At 38.6% G+C, this 19,757-nt stretch overlaps 4 protein-coding genes across 5 annotated transcripts in view; 3 read left to right on the top strand and 1 right to left on the bottom strand.

Moving 5' to 3' along the window:
- Positions 1-258: 258 nt before the first annotated feature.
- Positions 259-3,263, bottom strand: LOC147853523 (pentatricopeptide repeat-containing protein At2g03380, mitochondrial-like). The gene has a single exon (XM_087331884.1). It carries the CDS (start codon positions 2,959-2,961, stop codon positions 781-783), a length of 2,181 nt encoding a protein of 726 aa, XP_087188010.1. The 5' UTR covers positions 2,962-3,263; the 3' UTR covers positions 259-780.
- A 3,218-nt stretch (positions 3,264-6,481) lies between these two features.
- Positions 6,482-8,486, top strand: LOC147853522 (nuclear distribution protein PAC1-like). The gene is made up of 3 exons (XM_087332407.1): positions 6,482-7,455; positions 7,848-8,032; positions 8,199-8,486. The coding sequence occupies exons 1-3, from the start codon at positions 6,482-6,484 to the stop codon at positions 8,426-8,428; spliced, it is 1,389 nt and encodes a 462-aa protein (XP_087188533.1). The 3' UTR covers positions 8,429-8,486.
- A 1,513-nt stretch (positions 8,487-9,999) lies between these two features.
- Positions 10,000-19,757, top strand: part of LOC147853516 (protein DEHYDRATION-INDUCED 19 homolog 4-like) — a 75,628-nt gene continuing 65,870 nt past the window's right edge. Inside the window, exon 1 of one of the 2 annotated variants that reach the window (XM_087331895.1) lies at positions 10,000-10,291. The gene's annotated coding sequence lies outside the window, so the exon portion shown is untranslated. Of the gene's footprint in view, positions 10,311-19,757 lie in introns of both variants that reach the window. The other variant, XM_087331896.1, reaches the window with a different exon arrangement.
- On the top strand, positions 10,317-19,303 carry CRSH (Ca2+-activated RelA/spot-like protein). Its single transcript, XM_087331881.1, has 12 exons — positions 10,317-11,983; positions 12,528-13,469; positions 13,559-13,843; positions 14,086-14,649; positions 14,726-14,792; positions 15,598-15,776; positions 15,902-16,159; positions 16,312-16,413; positions 16,526-16,636; positions 18,213-18,314; positions 18,523-18,624; positions 18,778-19,303. Exons 1-12 carry the CDS (start codon positions 10,994-10,996, stop codon positions 19,030-19,032), a joined length of 3,957 nt encoding a protein of 1,318 aa, XP_087188007.1. The 5' UTR covers positions 10,317-10,993; the 3' UTR covers positions 19,033-19,303.

Genomic DNA, 19,757 nt, shown 5'->3' with positions numbered 1-19,757 from the left:
CATTTGTTCTCTCTCTCTCTCTCTCTCTCTCTCTCTCTCTTAGACTACCATACAAATAGAACACTGAAAAGTATGACTCCCCCAAGCTCATAAAATCTAGAGAGATATGTGGTCCAAAGGCGAATGGTGGATATGGTGGCCAACCAAGTTACACAATCAAAATTCCTCTCCATCTAGCATACTTAACTTTTACAACAAATGAAACTATCAATGCGACGATCATTTAGTCAAACTTTAGATGTGCTTATAGATTCCAAATTGTCCACCAAACAAAAACTCATTCCTCGTATACCAATTATGCCATCACCCCCAAAACCACAAAATCATCAAAGACAAATTGAAAATGAGGTGATAATACTCTTGAACCCACTTGTGCAAAGACCCATTAGAAAATAAACCTTCACACTTCAGTTTGAAACCATGTACTCTTTACAAGTTTGCTAATTGACAATTGGCTTTACAAGTTTGGAAATGATTCACTTCCTGCAATACAAAGAATGTGTATGACTAGGCAATGCTAAATTTGGTCTACTAAGGCTACATGAAGCTGTGGCTGGAAGTTGCCATATGAGTTAATATGGTTACTAAAACAAATGCACGCATAGACTCCCCAAGAATAATAACACCATGAGCCCCATAAATGACGAGGTTTACATCACACAGGGATCAGATATTGCCTTCTTTTAAGATGTGAGACATATACATATGTAATACATGCATAGATACATGCATGCACACTCACTCTTGTAATAGTGGACAACATAGAGTGCACATAATATTTCAAACCAAATCATCGTGGTGTTGATTATAAGCATCACCATAGATATTTGACATCATGATATATGCACTGGCTTCTTTGGGATGAAGTTGCACTGCAAGATCAAATGCATGTTTTCCGAGGTCAGCATTTCCATGTATACGACATGCACCAAGCAAACCCATCCAGAAAGACAAGTCACCCTCAAGTGGCATACTCTTCAACATGTTCATCACTTTACAAAAATCTCCGGCTCGTCCAAGAATATCCATCATACAAGCATAATGCCTCAAGTTTGGTAGAGTACCAACATCTATATTGATGCATTTAAAGTAGGCAGATGCTTTATCTACTATTCCAGCATGGTTACAAACATAGAGTAGTAAGAGATATGTTACATCATTAGGCATAATCCCACAAAATTGCATCTCTTCAAACAACTGCAGGCATGAAATAAAACTACCTTCTCTAGCATATCCTGTAATATTTGCTGTCCATATAGCCACATTTGGATAGCATACCAGGTCGAAAATTGCTTGTGCATCTTCGATGCTCGCAAAGCTACCAAATACATGAATAAGTGTGGTTGCTAGTAACGCACTCATAGTGTGCCCACTGGAGATGAACGTAAAATAAAGTTCCCAACAAGTATCCATGATGCCAGTTTGTCTACACACTTGCAGAAGGCAGAGAATAGTGGTCATATCCATACCTAACTGTTCTTTTTGCATATCTGTGAAAAGCGCTAAAGCCCTTTCTCCTTCACCTTGGTCGACATAGGCTGACAGCATGGCATTTAATGATACAATGTCTATATGGTTCAATCCAATGAATACATTCTCAGCTTCAGCAATAGTCCCACACTTCCCATACATATTCACTAGTGCGCTTCCTACAAATACGTCTACATCCTGTCCATTCTCTCGGATATCATGATGTAACCCCTTGCCAATTTTCCACGATACCATCTTGCTTGATATTCCATCCAAACCAAAGTTTTCTTTCTTCTCTGCTAGAATACCACATGCTTGCAATGCCATTGTGAGAGTTAATGTGTTTGGTGACACATTCTCTTCCCACAACTTCTTATAAATCTGTAAGGCCTTTCTTGCTTCCCCATTGTCGATGAACGTGGACAGCATAGCGTTCCATGACACAACATCACAATCTGACAATGAGTTAAATACAAATTCTGCTTCATTAACCGATCCACATTTACCATACATACTCAGCAGTGTATTAGAAACAAACACATGTGAAACAAAACCTTTCTTCCAGGCTTCAGAATGCAATGCTCGACCGATGTGTAAAGATATAGATTTAGTCGATATGTACCCATGGTTAACACCTTTCTCTAATTTCTCTCCAAGGATTCCACATGCTTGAATGGAAGTCATTATAGTCCTTTCATTAGGAATGATACCTTCTTCATGCAATTGTCGATATAGTTGTAAAGCTCTCTCAGCTTGCTCTTGTTCAACATATACTGTGAGCATGGCATTCCATGTCACAATATTACGCTCAATTAGGCCACTAAACACATTTTCCGCCAATGTCATTGATTTGCATTTACCATACATGCTTATCAATGTGGTATTTACATAGACATTAGAGATAAAGTTCATATGTTCAGCATCTAAATGAAGCTTTTTTCCTGCTTCTAAATTAGAGAGACTGCCACAAGCTTTAAGCAAGCGAACAAAAGTAGCAGCATCTGGCATTATACCTTCTTCTCTCATACATTCATATATACCAATGGCATCACAGACACGACCAATATCTATATAAGAAGATAGAATACGCGTCCATGTGACAGCATTGTGCTTAGACAAACCCTTGAACACATCATACGCGTCGTCAAAAGCGCCACATTTTGCTAGTGTTATGACCAAATAGTTACCCAGAGATCCATTGGGACTTGATATCATGTGCTTTGTGATGTGGTAGTGCACATATTGAACACGGAGAAGAGATTTTATTTTGTTGCAAGCCTTGAGCAATGCCATATAAATGTGGTCTGATGGTTCAGAGAGTGGCAATAGGGCATCTAGAGCTCTGTCAACCTGCCCCATTTCGCACAGATCTTTGATGGACGCTTCCGTTAGAGAAGCAGAAGGCGGTACTACCTGTGTCGAAAATCCATTACGCTCAAGGCGGTTCATACATGCAGAGCAGAGATGTGCTCTGTTTCTTAGTGTCTGCATTAAGTAGATGTGCGGGGGAAAAGAGCCATGCCCACAAAAAGCTGCGGCAGAATGGGTAGAAATCTGAGGCTTTCCGATGCTCCATCAGGGAAAGGTAGGGAGGATCTTCGATTTAGATACCTGAGAAGAAGAAGAAGAAGAAGAAGGGCCTTCCATTTGCATCCTGGCTTCCCCGGCACACACAAATCAGAGTGCAGAAGAAGAGTTCCTATCCCAGCCTTCCATCCGATATTAACTGTTGTGAGCAAAATTGATGGGAAGTGGCATATATCCTGATTCTCTGCCTATTCCTTCCATAGCGCCCTATGATTGATTGATTTGGAGGTAGTAGACACAAAGAGTATACAATTTGGAGGAGAAAACTTTGGCTGCCAAAGTGAAAGCCCATTAATAAAAGGCAATAAGAATATCCTAGTTAACGACGCCCAATGTCACAACATGACAATCTTAATGAGATGAAAGAAATAGGTTATTTTTAGTTCCATTTACGTGGGTTTTAACTTGTGGTAGTTGGTTTCAATGTGTTGTCAATTGAAGAGCATGAAACAAATGGAGCATGAACTCCAAAGTTTGAATGGTCAAGGAGTAAGATAGATCTTCCTTATCCATATGTTGATTCTTTAAATAATTAAATCTCATCCTATAATAACAATGTTGACATCCTCAATTTGATGGCAATCCATTACATTAACATTTGGATTTGTCAATTTGCCAAGAGAATTCTTTATAATATCATTGAGCAAACATATGATAGTACATTCACTACACGAGAGAATACTTGACGACAAAGAATTCGTTCAAAGCGGGTTGGTCGAAGAACACATTATGTTGTGATATCCCTATATAGTTCACAATCCCCATAATCATAGCGCATTGAATAACCATACGTAGCATGAGGTGGCTCCAAGAATACGACCAAATATCAAAAAGTTCTTTAAAAGAATGAAGTCTTCCGAAATTGATGGGAAGTGGCATATATCCTAATTCTCTGCCTATTCCTTCCATAGTTCCCTATGATTGATTGATTACATAGCTTTAGGCTTTCAGTCTAACACAATGGTCATCTTGTCAAATTTGTTTGGCGATTGGCATCAGAAATGTTTATCGGATCGCATCGCATGGATTTGAATCGTCCATGCCCTTCCAACGTTTACGCCCAATGGACTCCTCAATATTTGATTGACTAGAACTCTAGCTGAAGAATGAGCCGGCAACTTGTAGGTAGTAGCTTGGCTCATCTGGAAATAGAATAGATACTAATACATGTTCTACACCCTCTAAATTTGGGGATTCTGTCCCTAGCTTTGCGTCCTAATGCCCTTTCTCTATGTTTCTATTTCAATGGATATTCAGTTGAGTTTCTGAATTCATGTGTGAAATGATGATCAAAAGTGATGTGAAATAGGATACGATTATATGAGTTTTAGCCCAAGACCTTTCAAGCAAACAACAAAATTTGAATGTATTATACTACCCTCCTTTTGTATGAAAAATAGGCATGCATTCATGTTTTTATACCACACATTTTGGTTTTTCACATGTCCTACAAAACAAGACAAATTTATAAATATGATCACCAATTTCATGGGGAATAAAAGTTGACCAAATCAAATTTAAAACACCAAATACATCGATCAATCAACATAGAAAGACAGATATATACATATATTTTTAAGAGAAACTGATTATGATCTATGAGACAAGGCCTAGCCGATCGCAAGGATCCAACTTGGGTTCTCTCAAAATTATAACTTTTGATGATGTATCGTAAACCACCAACCCAAAAGCCAAAAATATTTGATGAGGGAATCGTGTGCATAAGTGGCACGCGAAAAATTTGTGTTGCAATGTGAACATATAACAAAACTACACCATAGTTTCCATTACCAACCCAATAAGAGTATACTAAGCATATAATGCTACAATTTAGTGGAGGGTAAGATAACATAGAAAAAGGTATATCCCCCACTATGTCATAATTGAAACCAAACTCCACCTATGGCGAAAACAACCATGAAGTGGGTACATATTGCTAGACCATTTTGTCATTTCTCTCCACAAAGACAAACAAATCCTTCCACTTGCCTTTGAAGGATTGTTGTTTCAGAAAAATGGTAGTTTCATTACCAATGAAGGAGTCATATTGACCTTTTAAAAATGAAATAAGCATCAACCGAATTTCCTTCACACAATGAATTGTATTTTGTGTTATTTGCTGGAACACAATTTTGCATCGATCTATCCAAATATTCCACAAAACCACCAATTGATAATGTAGCATCCACATTCAACCAATTTGAGCTTGAATATGGTATGTCCTTAACTTGCCTTCCCTAGTTTGAAGGGTAATTAATATATTTTCCATTTCATAATTATGCTTATCCACATTTACATCCATCCAAACGACATTTCCCAATGTAATCACATTAGGTCCATATGCAACATCAATGAGGCGCAACATACGTTTTCCAAACAAAACATGTAGCCATACAATTCCATAAGTTGCATTGATTCCAAATGAGACCCACAAAAAGAGCAAGTTTTGATTCCCTCTTCCCTATGCACCCATTCCAAGATTGGAAGTGCATAGTGGACACATAACCATCTAAATGTTATGATTTTGTGAGGAATCAACTGAGGCCACAACAACCATTTCCAAAACGCCAATACTAAATGCATAGGAATACTATTACTTAACCATACCTTAGCTGCGACCGGCATAATTGGATTATTCCTTTGTTGGAATTCCCTATCTAATTTTACAAAAAGAAACCATTTGACTGTTAGCATCTCTAAACCCTTTCTTTCAAAGTCTAGACCCAAGCCTTAGGTATTGGGCGTTTTGTTTTGTTTTGGCACCAATTAGGCATCATGACTAGAGAACTATATTCTCATATCGTAATTGGCAATGGTTTGGTTTCATGGTACACTTTGAAGCATAGTACGTAATATACTTGAATACATTGGCAAACATTCTTTTTTTCATATGAATGCAAACGAATGTGTATGTTATCAAAACATTTGTATGTATTTTTTTACACATTATCTTAACTTTCTTACATTATAATAAATAACTAATACAAAAGTATGGTATTTACCGTACTTGGAAGGTGTTTACCAAACCTCGAATGCTTGAAACATTCTCTAATGCGAATGCACGTATGGTTCATACTATGCTTTGAATTTTGAAGTTTCAGAATTAGAAAAAACAGTTGTTGCTGACTACTATTGCTTCGGTGTAGAACCAACTAGCCCGATCACGCTCTTCTTCCGTTGGGAGCATTGGGATCCAGAAACGAAGAGCCGGTCGGAGTAATGAAGAACGCACAAAGGTGTGAACACGAAACATTAAACCGGAGGAAACCACCAGCCTTTCTACCGGCGCAGTAAAGTGGGCAGACAAGACAAAGAGAGATTGTGGCCAAGAAAAGAAAAAGGAGGAAGCAAAGGCATGATGAGAAGGGGAGGCGGAAGCGGAAGCGGAAGCAGGCAGAACACTGCACGTGGACGCACCACGGTGATGGCGAGGGCGAAAATGCCCTGCACGTTCTCTGCTCCAGGAAAACCTCAAGAAGAAGAAGAAGAAGAAGAAGAAGAAGAAGCATTAAGTCTGTGTGATGGGCTTAAATCCAGATGTAAGATGGTTCCAGAGCCGCGGATTCCGAGCTCTCACGTGCCATCACAGGCCTCCCACGTGTGGAGGGAGGGCCCCCCGGCGCAGGCCGGAGCGGTGGTCAGCCTCTCCGACAGGCCGAGCCTGTGCATGAGCGTCATGGGCGACATGGCTGCCGTTGGATCCTCCGACCACGCCATCTACACCGTCCACATCCCCTCCGCCACTCTCCGCCACCTACTCTACTACACTAGAAGAAACAACAGCAACAGCATTATTAGAAGCGGCGGAGGCGGCCACTCCGAGTGGGTAACCTCGGTTTCACACCTTCCGGACGGCCGCCTCCTCAGCGGGGGCATGGACTCCAAGCTCTTCCTCTGGGACTCCTCCACCTCCACGCCCCCTCCTCGGTGCCGTGAGCTCAAGGGCGGTAGCCACACCGCATCCATCTCGGGTGTGAAAGCATTTACGGATAATGGCATGAATGGTAGTGCTATGAAATCGATGGCCGTGAGTTCGAGCTACGACAAGTCGTTGATGTTGTGGGACGTGGGACGGGATGACGGGAAGCACGTGGCGACGATGCGGGGCCATGTAGGGGCAGTTATGATGCTCGCTGTGGGCGGGGCCGATAGTGGCAAAACGTGTGTGGTTAGTGGTGGGCGAGACGGTGGAGTCATTGTGTGGGACATTGGCCATTCCTCGGCGTCGCTTCTTGTGCATCATAAGTCTGCCCATCGTGGTCACGTAACTTCGCTCGAAGTGTTGAAGAGTGGTGTTGGTGGTGCCCAAGAGCTCTACCTTAGTGGTGGACAAGACGGTGTCTTGAAGGTGTGGGATTGTAGAACCAACTCGCCAGTACATTCTCGACTCCTACATAGGTAATTATATCATTGTTGCAAGTTTTTCTTTAGCATACATAGGCCCAAAGTTTGCTTAAGTAAATGATGAGTGATTGTTATGAAACTATTGTGAAGTTATCGGAGAAGTTGGGCATTTGGAGACTTTATATGGGTGTGACCATTATCATGTTCTTCTCTCAATAACTCAATTTGACTCCATTGGTTAATATTTGATTAGAACTTCTCGGCGATGCTTATGAAATGGATGTAAATCTTGTAATTAGAATCAATTTGCAGTTGAAAAAACTACTTGGACCTTACATTTGCCGTATTTACATATTGGCATAATTAAGACAATAAACAACAATTTGATGTTTCTCAAGGCTTTGGTTTAATCTTTATTCAAACTCGTTCCTTTTTTCTATTTCCAGCTCAACCAAAGCCCAAGGCGCCTTGTCTTGCATCAGTGTATCTCAAAACTCTTCCTCTAGCTACCCATTGATTGTCACAGGTGGTGCAGACAAATTGATGAAAGTCCTCGATCCTAGGTCTTCTTTTCAAGTTGTTCATACTCTAACCGGACATCGAGATTTTATATATAGCCTCTTTGCCTCAGGTATCTCATTCTTACATAGTTTTTTTCATATTCTACATTTAATATGGGAAAAAGTGAATAGTATCTTTAGCATTAGTCATGTTGTTCATAAGATTACCTACCTCAAGGTTCTTTAATTGCCTAGATAATGAAGAGAGATTTTATTGATAGTGTTTTCAAATTGTAGGGCCCTTTGCGTGGAGTGGTAGTGGTGATGGATCTCTTCTTGTCCATGATATTACAAGTGGTAAGTGTTTGTATGGGTTAGGAGCATCTGAAAATGGAGGAGCAATTCGATGCATAAATATGGCAGTGATTAAAGATAAGGAGTATATTGTTTGCACGGGTGATGATGGCAATGTAATGATTTACTCGGCCCCATTGAGAACTCCCTCACAAATTCCTATCAACCTGTAATCATAAAGGATTCTCGTGGCAATTTGACAAATCCAAATTGTAATGTAATGGATTGCCATCAAATTGATGATATCAATTTGTTATTATAGCATGCGATTTTATTTTTTTAACGAATCAACATATGGGTAAGGAAGATTCATCTTATTCCTCAACCATTCCAACTTTGGAGATCATGCTCCATTGCCATAACAATATTTTATTGAAAGTTTAGTACAAACATGTGTACGTAACATTATCACCAATTGAAACTTCCCCCACCCCCCTCTTCTCTCTCTCTTTCTCTCTCTCTCTCTCTCTCTCTCTCTCTCTCTTATTATTTTGTCTTTGCTACAACATATTTTTTCATGCTCTTCAATTGGCAACACATTGAAACCAACTACCACAAATTAAAACCCATGTAAATGGAACTAAACATAACCTATTTCTTTCATCTCATTAAGAGTGTCATGTTGTGGCATTGGGCATTGTTAACTAGGATATTCTTATTGCCATTTATTAATGGGCTTTCACTTTGGTAGCCAAAGTTTTGTCTTCCAAATTGCATACTCTTTGTGTCTACTGCCTTAGGTTTTGGGTTTTGTGCTATTATCGGAATATGAGAAATGAGTTCCTGTTCAATGGTGTCCGTGGAGTGCCACACCAAGTATGTAGGCTTTGAGGTAAAATTAATTTGGTAGTTGTAGCGACGAAGCTTCAAAGGCAAATTATCTCAAGAGGAGTCTGCCTTATGTCAACTAGTTTGATAACAACTTGCTATGATATATAGAAGGGGAGATCTATTTTTAAGTTTTTAACATCCATGAGAAACAAAATTTGATCTATGAGATGGGGCATAGACCATGGCCAAGGTTGAGCTTGGGGTTTCTCAAAATTATGACTTAGTGTCTAGAGTATAAACCACCAAATTGAGAGAGGGGTATTTTATTATTGTCTTCAAAGGTCAAACACGGCCACACGCACAACAAAGAATCGATGGTTCTTATTAGAGATTGCCCACACTTCCAATGAAACTGCTTCATAGAGAAAGGTTTGGACGTGATGCATATGTCAGACATGTGTGTATAGTGTGTGTGTGTGTGTGTGTGGTGGAGCAATCATATGCATATATATATTCACGACCAACAGAAGGGTATTGGTACACAAGATTTATACGTGGATTATCTACCGAAAATATGTGTGTGTGTGTGTAGAAGAAGTATGTAATACATAGTTTTTAGGGCGAGGGGTGTGGGGCATTATAACTTATAAGTTTATATGGGCCGTAGAACGAGATATTTATTACATACCATATGTAATTGTATTGTAATTTGTAGTGTTTTTTGGTCATATAATGTACATACATAACACACATAATTATTCAGAAAAAAAACACAGAAACAGAAAAAGAAAAAACTCATTTCAAAAATTGTGGAGAGCAGCGCAGCCTCCACGTCAGCCGTAGCCACGTCACGGGCATTTTCTGGAGCCACGAGTTTTCGGATTTTGTGTGGCTACTAATGTAATTAAACACAACTCACTCACTCACTTTCTCTTTCTTCCTCTTCCTCTTCCTCAGAATGTCTCTCTGAGAAATTTCTCTGCACCATTCTCGACCCACTTATCCATCGCCATCGCCATCGCCATCGCCATCGCCTGCTTCTTCTAGAATTTTCTAGAATCGAAGCGGGAAGCTTCTTCTAGAACATTCTCAAGAAGATTCTCAACACAGCAGTATTGGTGAATCCATCCCCTTCCCTGAGAGGTGCACAAGCAGAGCACCTGATTCCTAACCAAAGTTACCGAAGAAGAAGAAGACGAAGAAGAAGAAGAAGAAGAAGAAGAAGAAGAAGAAGAAGAAGAAGAAGAAGAAGAAGAAGAAGAGGAAGAGGAAGAGGAGAAGGAAGTAGAAGGATTGTTCGAGAACCTTTGTAGAAATAATCCCTTTCATTTGTGGCATTGTGATCCAAGAACGCTCCTGTGAAAGAAATTCCTTCATTAAACACCGCCGCCCCGTGTGACAGAAGAAGAAATCCCCCCCTCAGCGAGAGTCTATGTCCAAGAAGCTTTCCTAAGAATCTTTGCATCAGTGCGTAAGGATAGACGTCCGTCCATGTACAGTGTTTGAAGGGAGGAATAGGGTTAGTGTTCACTTGATCATATCCAAAGGAGCGTCCTTGAGAAGATTTGCATTCGCACGGGAGAGAAATCCATCCATCCACAGAATGTGACAAGAGAAACCAGGTCATCAGAGAATACGATTGTGCCAACGAAGCTTCTTTGCAGCAGAACTGGATAGAAGTCTAGACATTCACAATCTCACGGAGGACTAATCCTTCTGTTATACACAGCTCACCTGAAAATAGAGAAACCAGGTGCTCAACGAAGAAAGTTTCACATTCATACTAGAGAGAAAATCCATCCATTATTCCATACACTTCGTGTGACAGGAGAGAAATCCTTCCATACACGTTATAGAAGAGAAATCAGCTCATCACGGAAGAGAATTCAGGTCAGTTCCTGGACGTAAATCAGTGTCAAAGAAACTAAACTCCTCTCGCTTCTTTGCTTTTGTTTTCTTATTTGATCATGCCTTTATCTCTTGCAAATGGTATCTGTACACCTCAGTTTTCTGCATTCTTGATGAGCATTGGTCGTTGCTCTGAAAGACATGAGAAAAGTCTTTCAGGCTTCGCTCGTCTTCCTTTATATTTAGAAAAAGTGATGGGAAAACGCTCCCCGATGTTAGGATCCACAGCCCAATGTAATCCTTCAAGACATGTTTCTTCTTTGAGAAGAAGAAGGAGATCTAAACAATTCGAAAAGCTAGAACGAATTTTGAGCTCTAGTAATGGAAATGTACTCTTAAATAATGGGCGTGTTGTAGAAGCTCAGAGTGTAGAAGATCCGAGTGCATTGGTTCTTGATAGGCATTCTGATGAACCTGTTTTTACCATTGACGACGGTGGTTCAAGTGGCCCTCGCAGAATTGAAGTGGTAGGGAAAGATCTCGATTTAGAAGAAGAGATCGGTCTTTTGAGAAAAAAAGGTAAATTTGGATCAAAGAAGAGAAAGAAGCACAAAGATGCTATAATGAGGCTGGATGATTTACAATCTTGGACTGAAAATAACAGTTTGAATGTAGAGGCCATGACAAGCAAAGAAGTTCAGTATAGATCTGAAGGTGATGCTTCTAACCTAGCTGAATCAAATGGCAGAGCATGTGAAGAATTTATTAGAAGGGAGAATCAAATGGATGGAAGTATTTCTGAAGTAATCGATCTTGTTGGCAGTCAAGAGGCAACCTCTGTTGGAACTGAAAAGCTAGTTCCGTATCAGGAGCCGTGGCCGGTGAGAATATCTACACTTCCAGAGGGCGGTCAGTTAGTTGCTGACCTTACAACAGCTTGGGATGGTTTATCAGGAAGGTTATCTCCTTCTATAAAATCTGGGAAGGCTATGCAACAATTAATGTCAGCATTAAAGCTAACATTATCAGCGATACGAAGATCTCCCAACAATGGCCGATCAATTCTTGTGTGCTCCTTATCAATAGCATACACACTCGCTGAGCTACAGGTAATTAAAATATAAACCCTCATTATGTTAAAATAACCCCTATGGCCTTCTTATGCATTGCAGCTTGTAAATACATTTGATTTGGTTAGGCTTACGATTGACTCTTTAATGTCCAAGATTCTTTCATAACTTGGTGTGAGTAACTATGCCAACGAAGTCCCTAAATGGTGTCTTATTTATTGCTATGTGTCAAAAGTTTTAATTTAGATAGGCTCATGGTTTTATCTTTAGATTCAAAGGTTCTTTCATGTATTGCTTTGTTGTGGGAGCCCCTAAATGCCTTCTTCTGTATTGCAACTTGCAAATGGTTTGATTTGGTTAGGGTTATGATTTTGAACTCTTTGATTTGATTACACTTAGGATATATACTCTTTGAATGCAAAGGTTCTTTCATGTCCCTAAACATTTGATACAGAGGATATGAATAGTATCTTATGTGCTAAACGGTGAACCTATAACAACGTATAAACATGGTTAAATATTTGTTTTTTGAGGAATTGTTACCATATGTGCGCTATCTCTCACACAATCCTTGAAAATACAGATGGATGGTACAGTAATTGCAGCGGGTCTCCTCCGCTTTGTAGTTGAAGCAGGGTTAGTGAGCATTTCTGACATCAGTCAAGATCTTGGTGCTGACATCAGTAGGGTTCTTTATGATTGCATGAGGTTTCAACGCACACTTGATCAAATGGATTTATTTGATGAAGAAAGTGCAAGGGCAGTTAGGCAATTTTGTCTTTCATACCATGATATCCGGTCAATCATCACAGAATTTTCAGCTCGTCTACATCTTATGAGACATGTACATGAGCTTCCAAGGTATCGCCAACAAATATTGGCTCTGGAAGCGTTGCAGGTGCATGCTCCACTTGCTCATGCAACTGGTAATAAAGAGGTTTCTACAGAGCTTGAAGATCTGGCTTTTAATGTGATATTTCCAGAGTCATACGAGTCATTAGATAATTGGCTTTCAAGTTATTGGCCTCATGGAAGCACTGCTCTGGAAGAGTGCAAGAAAAAACTATCTACTGCCCTCAAGAATGACGTGAAACTGAAAACTTTGATTGAGGATTTTACACTATCTGCTCGACTAAAAAGTAGGTTTAGCACAATGAAAAAATTATTGAAGGATGGTCGGAAGCCAGAAGAGATATATGATATCATGGGGTTGAGGATTGTAGTTAAACCTCAAACAAATTTGGATGAGTATGAAGCTATGAAGAGAGGGGAGGAGGCATGCTACAGGGTGCTTGAGATTGTGATGTCCATTTGGAAAGAGATCCCTGGGAGGCTGAAGGACTACATTTCTAAGCCAAAACCAAATGGGTATAAGAGTCTTCATGTGGCTGTCCACCTTGGCACTTCAGACCTTAAACAACCCACGATGGAACTGCAAATTCGCACTTCAACCATGGATTTTATTGCTAATGATGGTGATGCATCACATTCTCTATATAAAGGAGGCCTCACAGATCCTGAACAGGTCTAAACATTCTCTAACTTTTTATATATTTATATGCTTAATCCTTACAAGAGTTGTGAATCAAAATCAACATATGTCACAAATTTCAGGTTCAACAACTGAAAAAATTGATGATGGCTGCTGCGGATCGTGCAGCATTATCTCTCAAGGAACTCACTGGCGAGGTTTCACTGGTGAAGTCTCAGGCTGCAGAAGATCAAGTATTCATGATGTTTGATAAGAATAATGACGGAGAAATAAGCATGACCGAATTCCAGCAAGTCCTGGGTGAACTAGGAGCTGATAAGCGTGAAGCTCATGAACTCATGCAACTTGTTGACACAAATAGGGACGGATCAGTTAGTGCTGAAGAATTTGCAGAGTTCAAAAAGCAGGTTAGTTGTTACTTATTGAGATCTAACACATGAGTTTGATATATTCCAGCATTATGACGTACAAATATAAATTAGACACATTTTAGCTTAAAGATCTAACATATATATTAGAAATGGTTTAGTAGTAGTATCTGTTGCCATCTGGACGATACTTTGGAAGTCATATTCAAATGACGTAGAAATCTTGGAAATGGTTGTGTTTGCTTGTTTCTAACATGATGTATGTACTTTGCATTTTTCAGGTAAGGGTCTTACAAGGTTTTGATAAGGAATTCAGAAATAAGTTGGGCTGGACACTAGGAGATGCAAATCCTAAGAGTAAAGATAATTCGGAAGAAGTGGCAATTCAATGTAGTGTCAATGAAATCATCAGTTCCACTAATTTTTTACTTGATGCTGAAAAACCTATGGGCATATCCTCAACTTTCAATAAGAACGTACAGAGTGCAGACGTGATACTTCCGCAAAATATATCATATAAAGAGCAATCACAGACATCTGATGAACCTTCCTTGTTAAACAGAAAACCATCTATGAATGAAGCACAAATGATCCCCCTGCCGTCTCCCAAGTCAGAATACTTGTGGAATGAAGATGCAGCAGATGTTGCTAATAAAGCTAGAAGCACCTCATCCACCCTAATTATTAAGAAGCCCATAAGTTTGTCAAGGCCAAATAATGATGGTAAAAGCATATCTGACGAGCCATGTGTTAGAACCATGAATGAATTAAAGATGGGCTTGAAAATGTTACGTCGTATGATTTCCAAAAAAGACATCGTCGCTGCAAAAGTGCTTGCCAAACAGGTACATTCCGAGAAATTTAAGATGGTTTCGATACCACGAATATAATTGAAATAACCTCTTATGCTCTTTCTTGCAGCTTTATGATCAGTATCCACATGATTCTGATGTCCTTGTTGAGTATGCCTATGTTGAAAGACAACGTGGTAAAGCTTATTTCTATAGCTGTCATTCTTTTATTTCATTGCAACTAAGGCTAGGGCTAGTTTATTTGGTTTCTGTTTCCGTTCCAGAATTAGCAAGGATAATTGTCTACCATATTGCTTTATTTTGAACTCTTCAAAGCTTCTACCCTTTACCAAATATTTTTAATCTAGACTTGCCTTCCTTATTGATAATTATATGCTGTTTTACTTTACTATTATGTTTTAACCAAATATAGAAGGTTTAGTAAACAGCTTCTTTACCAGCTATCTACGCCCAAATTCTTATAACATTTAATCATTGGTGTCTAGAGATCACTGTCAGGCCATCATGTACCACCTCTATCTACAGTAGTCTGGCTAGGTAACATGTCTTGAGGAAGATCTGGTTGGAATGTTGTCTTTATATCTCTGTCCAAATTGTGAAAATATGCCTTGGCTGTCTGACCATCGTGTACCACCTATCACAGTCTGGTTAGGTAACATGTCTTGAAAAAGATATGGTAGTAAAGCTATGACTTGTCTTTATACTCTTTCAAGATTGTGGAAATATGCCATGGGGTTATACTGTCCATATACTGGAAAATAAAGCTGTCAAGAGTAGCCATGGGACTTTAGATTCTTTGCGTTTAACGTCTCTTGGGCCTTCTGTGTCGATGGTTGATTATAAAACCTGCAAAGTATTACTTTTGCAGCAAATTCATATCCTTTTTCTTCCGTAGGAGATAATCAGTCTATCAGTTAGAAAGAGTATGACCGTCAAATGACAAATGGTATAAATGCATCCGTGGCTTTATTTCTTGTGCAGGGGACTTTGTGACAGCTGGAGGTCTGTATGCGCAAGCAATTGCTGTCTTTGAAAAGCAGCAAAACTTGGGTTATGACTATATCCGAGCCTTGCAGGCCTTGGGATCCATCGAGGCACATGGAAGAAATGCAAAACGGGCACGTGTTTTATTTATGGAATCAATTGATGCTGCTAAGAAGGTGAGTGAGTGATGAATACAACAAAAAAACTGCCTTGTGGGTTTGGCAAAGTGATACGACATTGCTATTGTGTTTGATTCACAATTATCGTATATGTTGTAATTCTTCATTTGGGAGTCATACAGGCAGAAGAAGCCTCTCCTGACATGGTTCAAGGAGCTGCTGTATATGGATTGCATGCTTGGGCTCGACTTGAGGAGCAGCTTGGGAATTGGAAAGAAGCACGAGACTTGCTTTCCAGGGCAGCAGAAATTCAGCCTGGAAATGCTGTTATACATCAATCACGTGCTCTTCTTGAAGCCAAGGCACATAATTGGGGTGTAGCTCGCCATCATTTTAGGCTTGCTGTCAAAGCAAATCCAAAAGATGTAAAATGCTGGCATGTAAGGATTCTTTTTAATGATGTCATATCCTTACCATATAAGTTCCCATTAAACACACACGTGTGTGTATACACAGAAAAATATGTATATAATAGTTTCTGTACACATTTGATGATTTTATCACCTGATAACCAGTAGCTTATGTATTGAAGGCATGGGCGTTATTTGAGAATAGGCAAGGGAAACAACAGAAAATGCGTCAGCTTTTTCGGCAGGCACTTGAGATTGATCCAAAAAATGTTTATTCTTTGCAGGTATACTGCCTTGTATTTCTTTTACTATTCGGGAACATTCTTTCTTCATCTTCTAATGCTCTTTTGTGTCAATCCGATGTATAATAATTTACAATGTTAAGTTGTTTTTTAGGCTTGGGCATGTAAAGAAGCACTTATTGGTACAGCTGAATCCAAAGAAATCGCGAGGTCTTTGTTTCAGCGCTGCATTCAAGCAGATGCTCAAAATCTACATTCTTGGCAGGTAAATTATTCAATATTATTAAATAACAGTTAGAGTAACCAGAAAAATAACCATTTGTAAATAAAATTACCTATGCACATAAAACTCAAGCAAATTTTGTCTTTAGAATAAAATACTTTATCCTGCTCTCAAGGGAAAACATATATTTTTTGCTTTCCATTGTATTTTAAGTTGATTCACTCATGATCTCTCATTATCTTTAAAAACAGCAAATCTAGCAATTAAATATGCTTTTGATTGTTCGTTAAAACATAGGGCTTGTATTGCCAGATGTGCTATGTGGCTATACCTTAGTTATTACACATATGTTTCATAACAAAAAAACTAAAATGGTAGCATATACTGTCGCTATAGTGCAAGGTGATATGCTTTTCTTGTAAAGTTAGGTTACCTTGATCAAAGCTCATCACATCTTAATATGCTGATCCCAATGCTTATCATATTTCTTTGTATCCAATAAAATATATAGGAGATATGTTCACTCTTATCAGCTGACTTTGCACTTACCTTCCATATATTTTACATGAAATCATACCTGCATTCTGTTCTTTATTCAGCCTTCCTTAATAAATTCTGAGCATATCTCAGGTTCTACAAATATTTTAAAAATTCTTCTTTTGGCTGTCAATGATGCACATTGGAGGCACCTGGCTGATACATGTGCTTAGCATAATCATCGTGATCCTACTTGTAAAGTTAACACAATTTGGAATTTCCAGAACATTGATTGTAGTCCAGTGCACCTGATCACTTGGTCTGGTAGGCCATATGGCCTATGTTAATCAACCACACAGGGAGCTTTGGGGACATTCCTCAGCTGCACACACTATTAGGATCTTACTTGAATTCAATCTCATCTTGTTTACAATGGTAATCCTTGTGTTAACCCTTCGTGAGCTGATAGCTAAGAATTCCTGAACGTTTACTCTCATCTCTTTTTTTCGTTTATAAGGGATATTCGTTTGAGGATGTCTATATGTGGAACCATTGTTGTAGAATACTTAGCATACATACGTGTAGAATACGTATGCTAAGTATTGTACAAGTATTCGACCTTTTTTTTTTAAATACTTAGAATTCATGTTTTATAGATAAAATATGTAAAATACATTAAATACTTAGAATGCGTGTAGAATACTTAGATTACGTGTAGAATACTTGTAAAATACGATAAATGCTTCTTAAAATTTAAAGTATTTTTTTCAAAAAAATAATAATTAAAATTAAAAAATTTTAAAACTTTTTTGAAATGATAAATACTTGTTAAATTCGTAGAATATGTAGAATACGTCAAATTTTAAAAACGGCAGTTCTATAACATAGAATACGTGTAGAATACTTCAGAGTATTCTAAACGTACAATACGCGTTTTTTAATAACTATGGGTGGAACCACCATCTCTAACTGACCATCTGCCATCACTAAGAAGCTGGCTACACAGTCTGATGAGAATGTGATGACATAGGCATGCAATTAAATGTAGAGGCCAAACCAAATATCTGCTACGACAATGGTTTATCTGTAAGGAAAGTGAAAATAAGGAATTATCTCATAAAAAATGGAATGCTCTTTGTAGGCCTGGGCGGTCATGGAGGATGCGTCGGGAAATTATGACAAAGCACGGGAACTTTTCGAAAAATGTATTGAGTTGGATGACTCGTGTATAGTGTCCATTCAAGTAAGTCACAAAACGTTTTTATATTTTTACTATTTTGGTGTAGATAATGCCTATTTCTGTGGCTAATTCCCATTCAAGTAAGTCACAGAATGTTTGTAGATTTAACTATATTTGTGTAGATAATACATACTTTTGTGGCTAATGTATAATGTCCATTCAAGAACTATAATTTTGTTTGTTGTTGAAAATCTCTGATTCGTCTTGTCAGGCTTATGCAAAAATGGAGAGGAAATTGGGAAACTTGGTTGCTTCACAGAGGCTTTTACGAAAGGCCCTTCGTATTGACCCTGAAAATGCTGCAGCCCTAATGGTAAAATTTTCACCTACAGTTAATCAAGTTTCCATTAAATTTTGTACTAATTTAGAAATTGACCTTGAAATATTTTCAGAAGGCTACATTCATTTTTCTAATTAAAGTGATTGAACTGAATCATTTAACTCATTGATGTTCACTTATTTTTAGGAGGCTGCATTGGTGGAAGAGAGGTTGGGGAACAACGAACTTTCCCAAAAGTTATTTGTTTTAGCAGGAATGGCTGACAAGAGAAAGAGTAGAGTAAACCATAAAATATTTATGTCTCGCAAAGCTTCAAGGCCGAGCAAGAGCATTCACAAAGAGAAATTGAATGTATATATGGATAAAAAGTCATCGTCTTATACAAAGCAAGCAAGGAAGTCTTATCATCAACGAGATACCCCAAGCTTTCTTGGGGCATGATTGTGCTGTATATTTTGTGGTGTGGAGCGATTTGTCATCAACTTAAAATACTGTTTCTTGTAAATACACGTGGAAGAACTTGTATAATAATGCTACATGGCTATCCTCGCAGAATCAATTGAAGGCTTGATTGCTTAGAAAATAAGCTGAGCCATGAAGCATCTCTATATAGCTTTAGTTTTACCTATTGTATATTAACCTTGTAAGTTGCATGTAAAGTACTCAAGTTTCTAATACATTCTTTACTCCAAAAAGAGTAATAGATCTTGCAGATAGTTGTAAAACTGATTCAGATGCAGATGTAATAAAACTGATTCAAGCTATCAATAAAAAGTATGGGCGAGTTTTGAGAAGAGGTCACAGAAAAGAGAGCCACAGAAATATTAAAAATAAAGAGGGCTGCATTGATTTTTATCGGGAGAATGAATGCCTTCTGACCTATTGACAAACCAGTCAACAACCCAAACCATCTATTAGCAATCAGGAGGCTGTAGAGAGATAACTTTTCACATATTCGGGGTGGAAGTGACTTGCCTACAGAGTAAACTGGACCGATCAATGAGACAGTGCAAGAACTAACCTTGTAGCTAAAATGCTTATTGGAAGGCCACTAACACAGCTAAGATTGACTGTCAGTATCTTTGCTTTTCTTTTATTATTCCCCATTCCCTTATAGTGAACGAAACATTCTTGGTTTTATCATTTTCCACGTTAATGATGTTTTA

This window comes from Azolla caroliniana, unplaced genomic scaffold (genome assembly GCF_043228905.1).
Source record: "Azolla caroliniana isolate FFs.n. ecotype wild unplaced genomic scaffold, voAzoCaro1.0.p SCAF_16, whole genome shotgun sequence".
Taxonomy (NCBI): Eukaryota; Viridiplantae; Streptophyta; class Polypodiopsida; order Salviniales; family Salviniaceae; genus Azolla; species Azolla caroliniana.
This window is presented reverse-complemented; position numbering and strand designations above follow the sequence as displayed.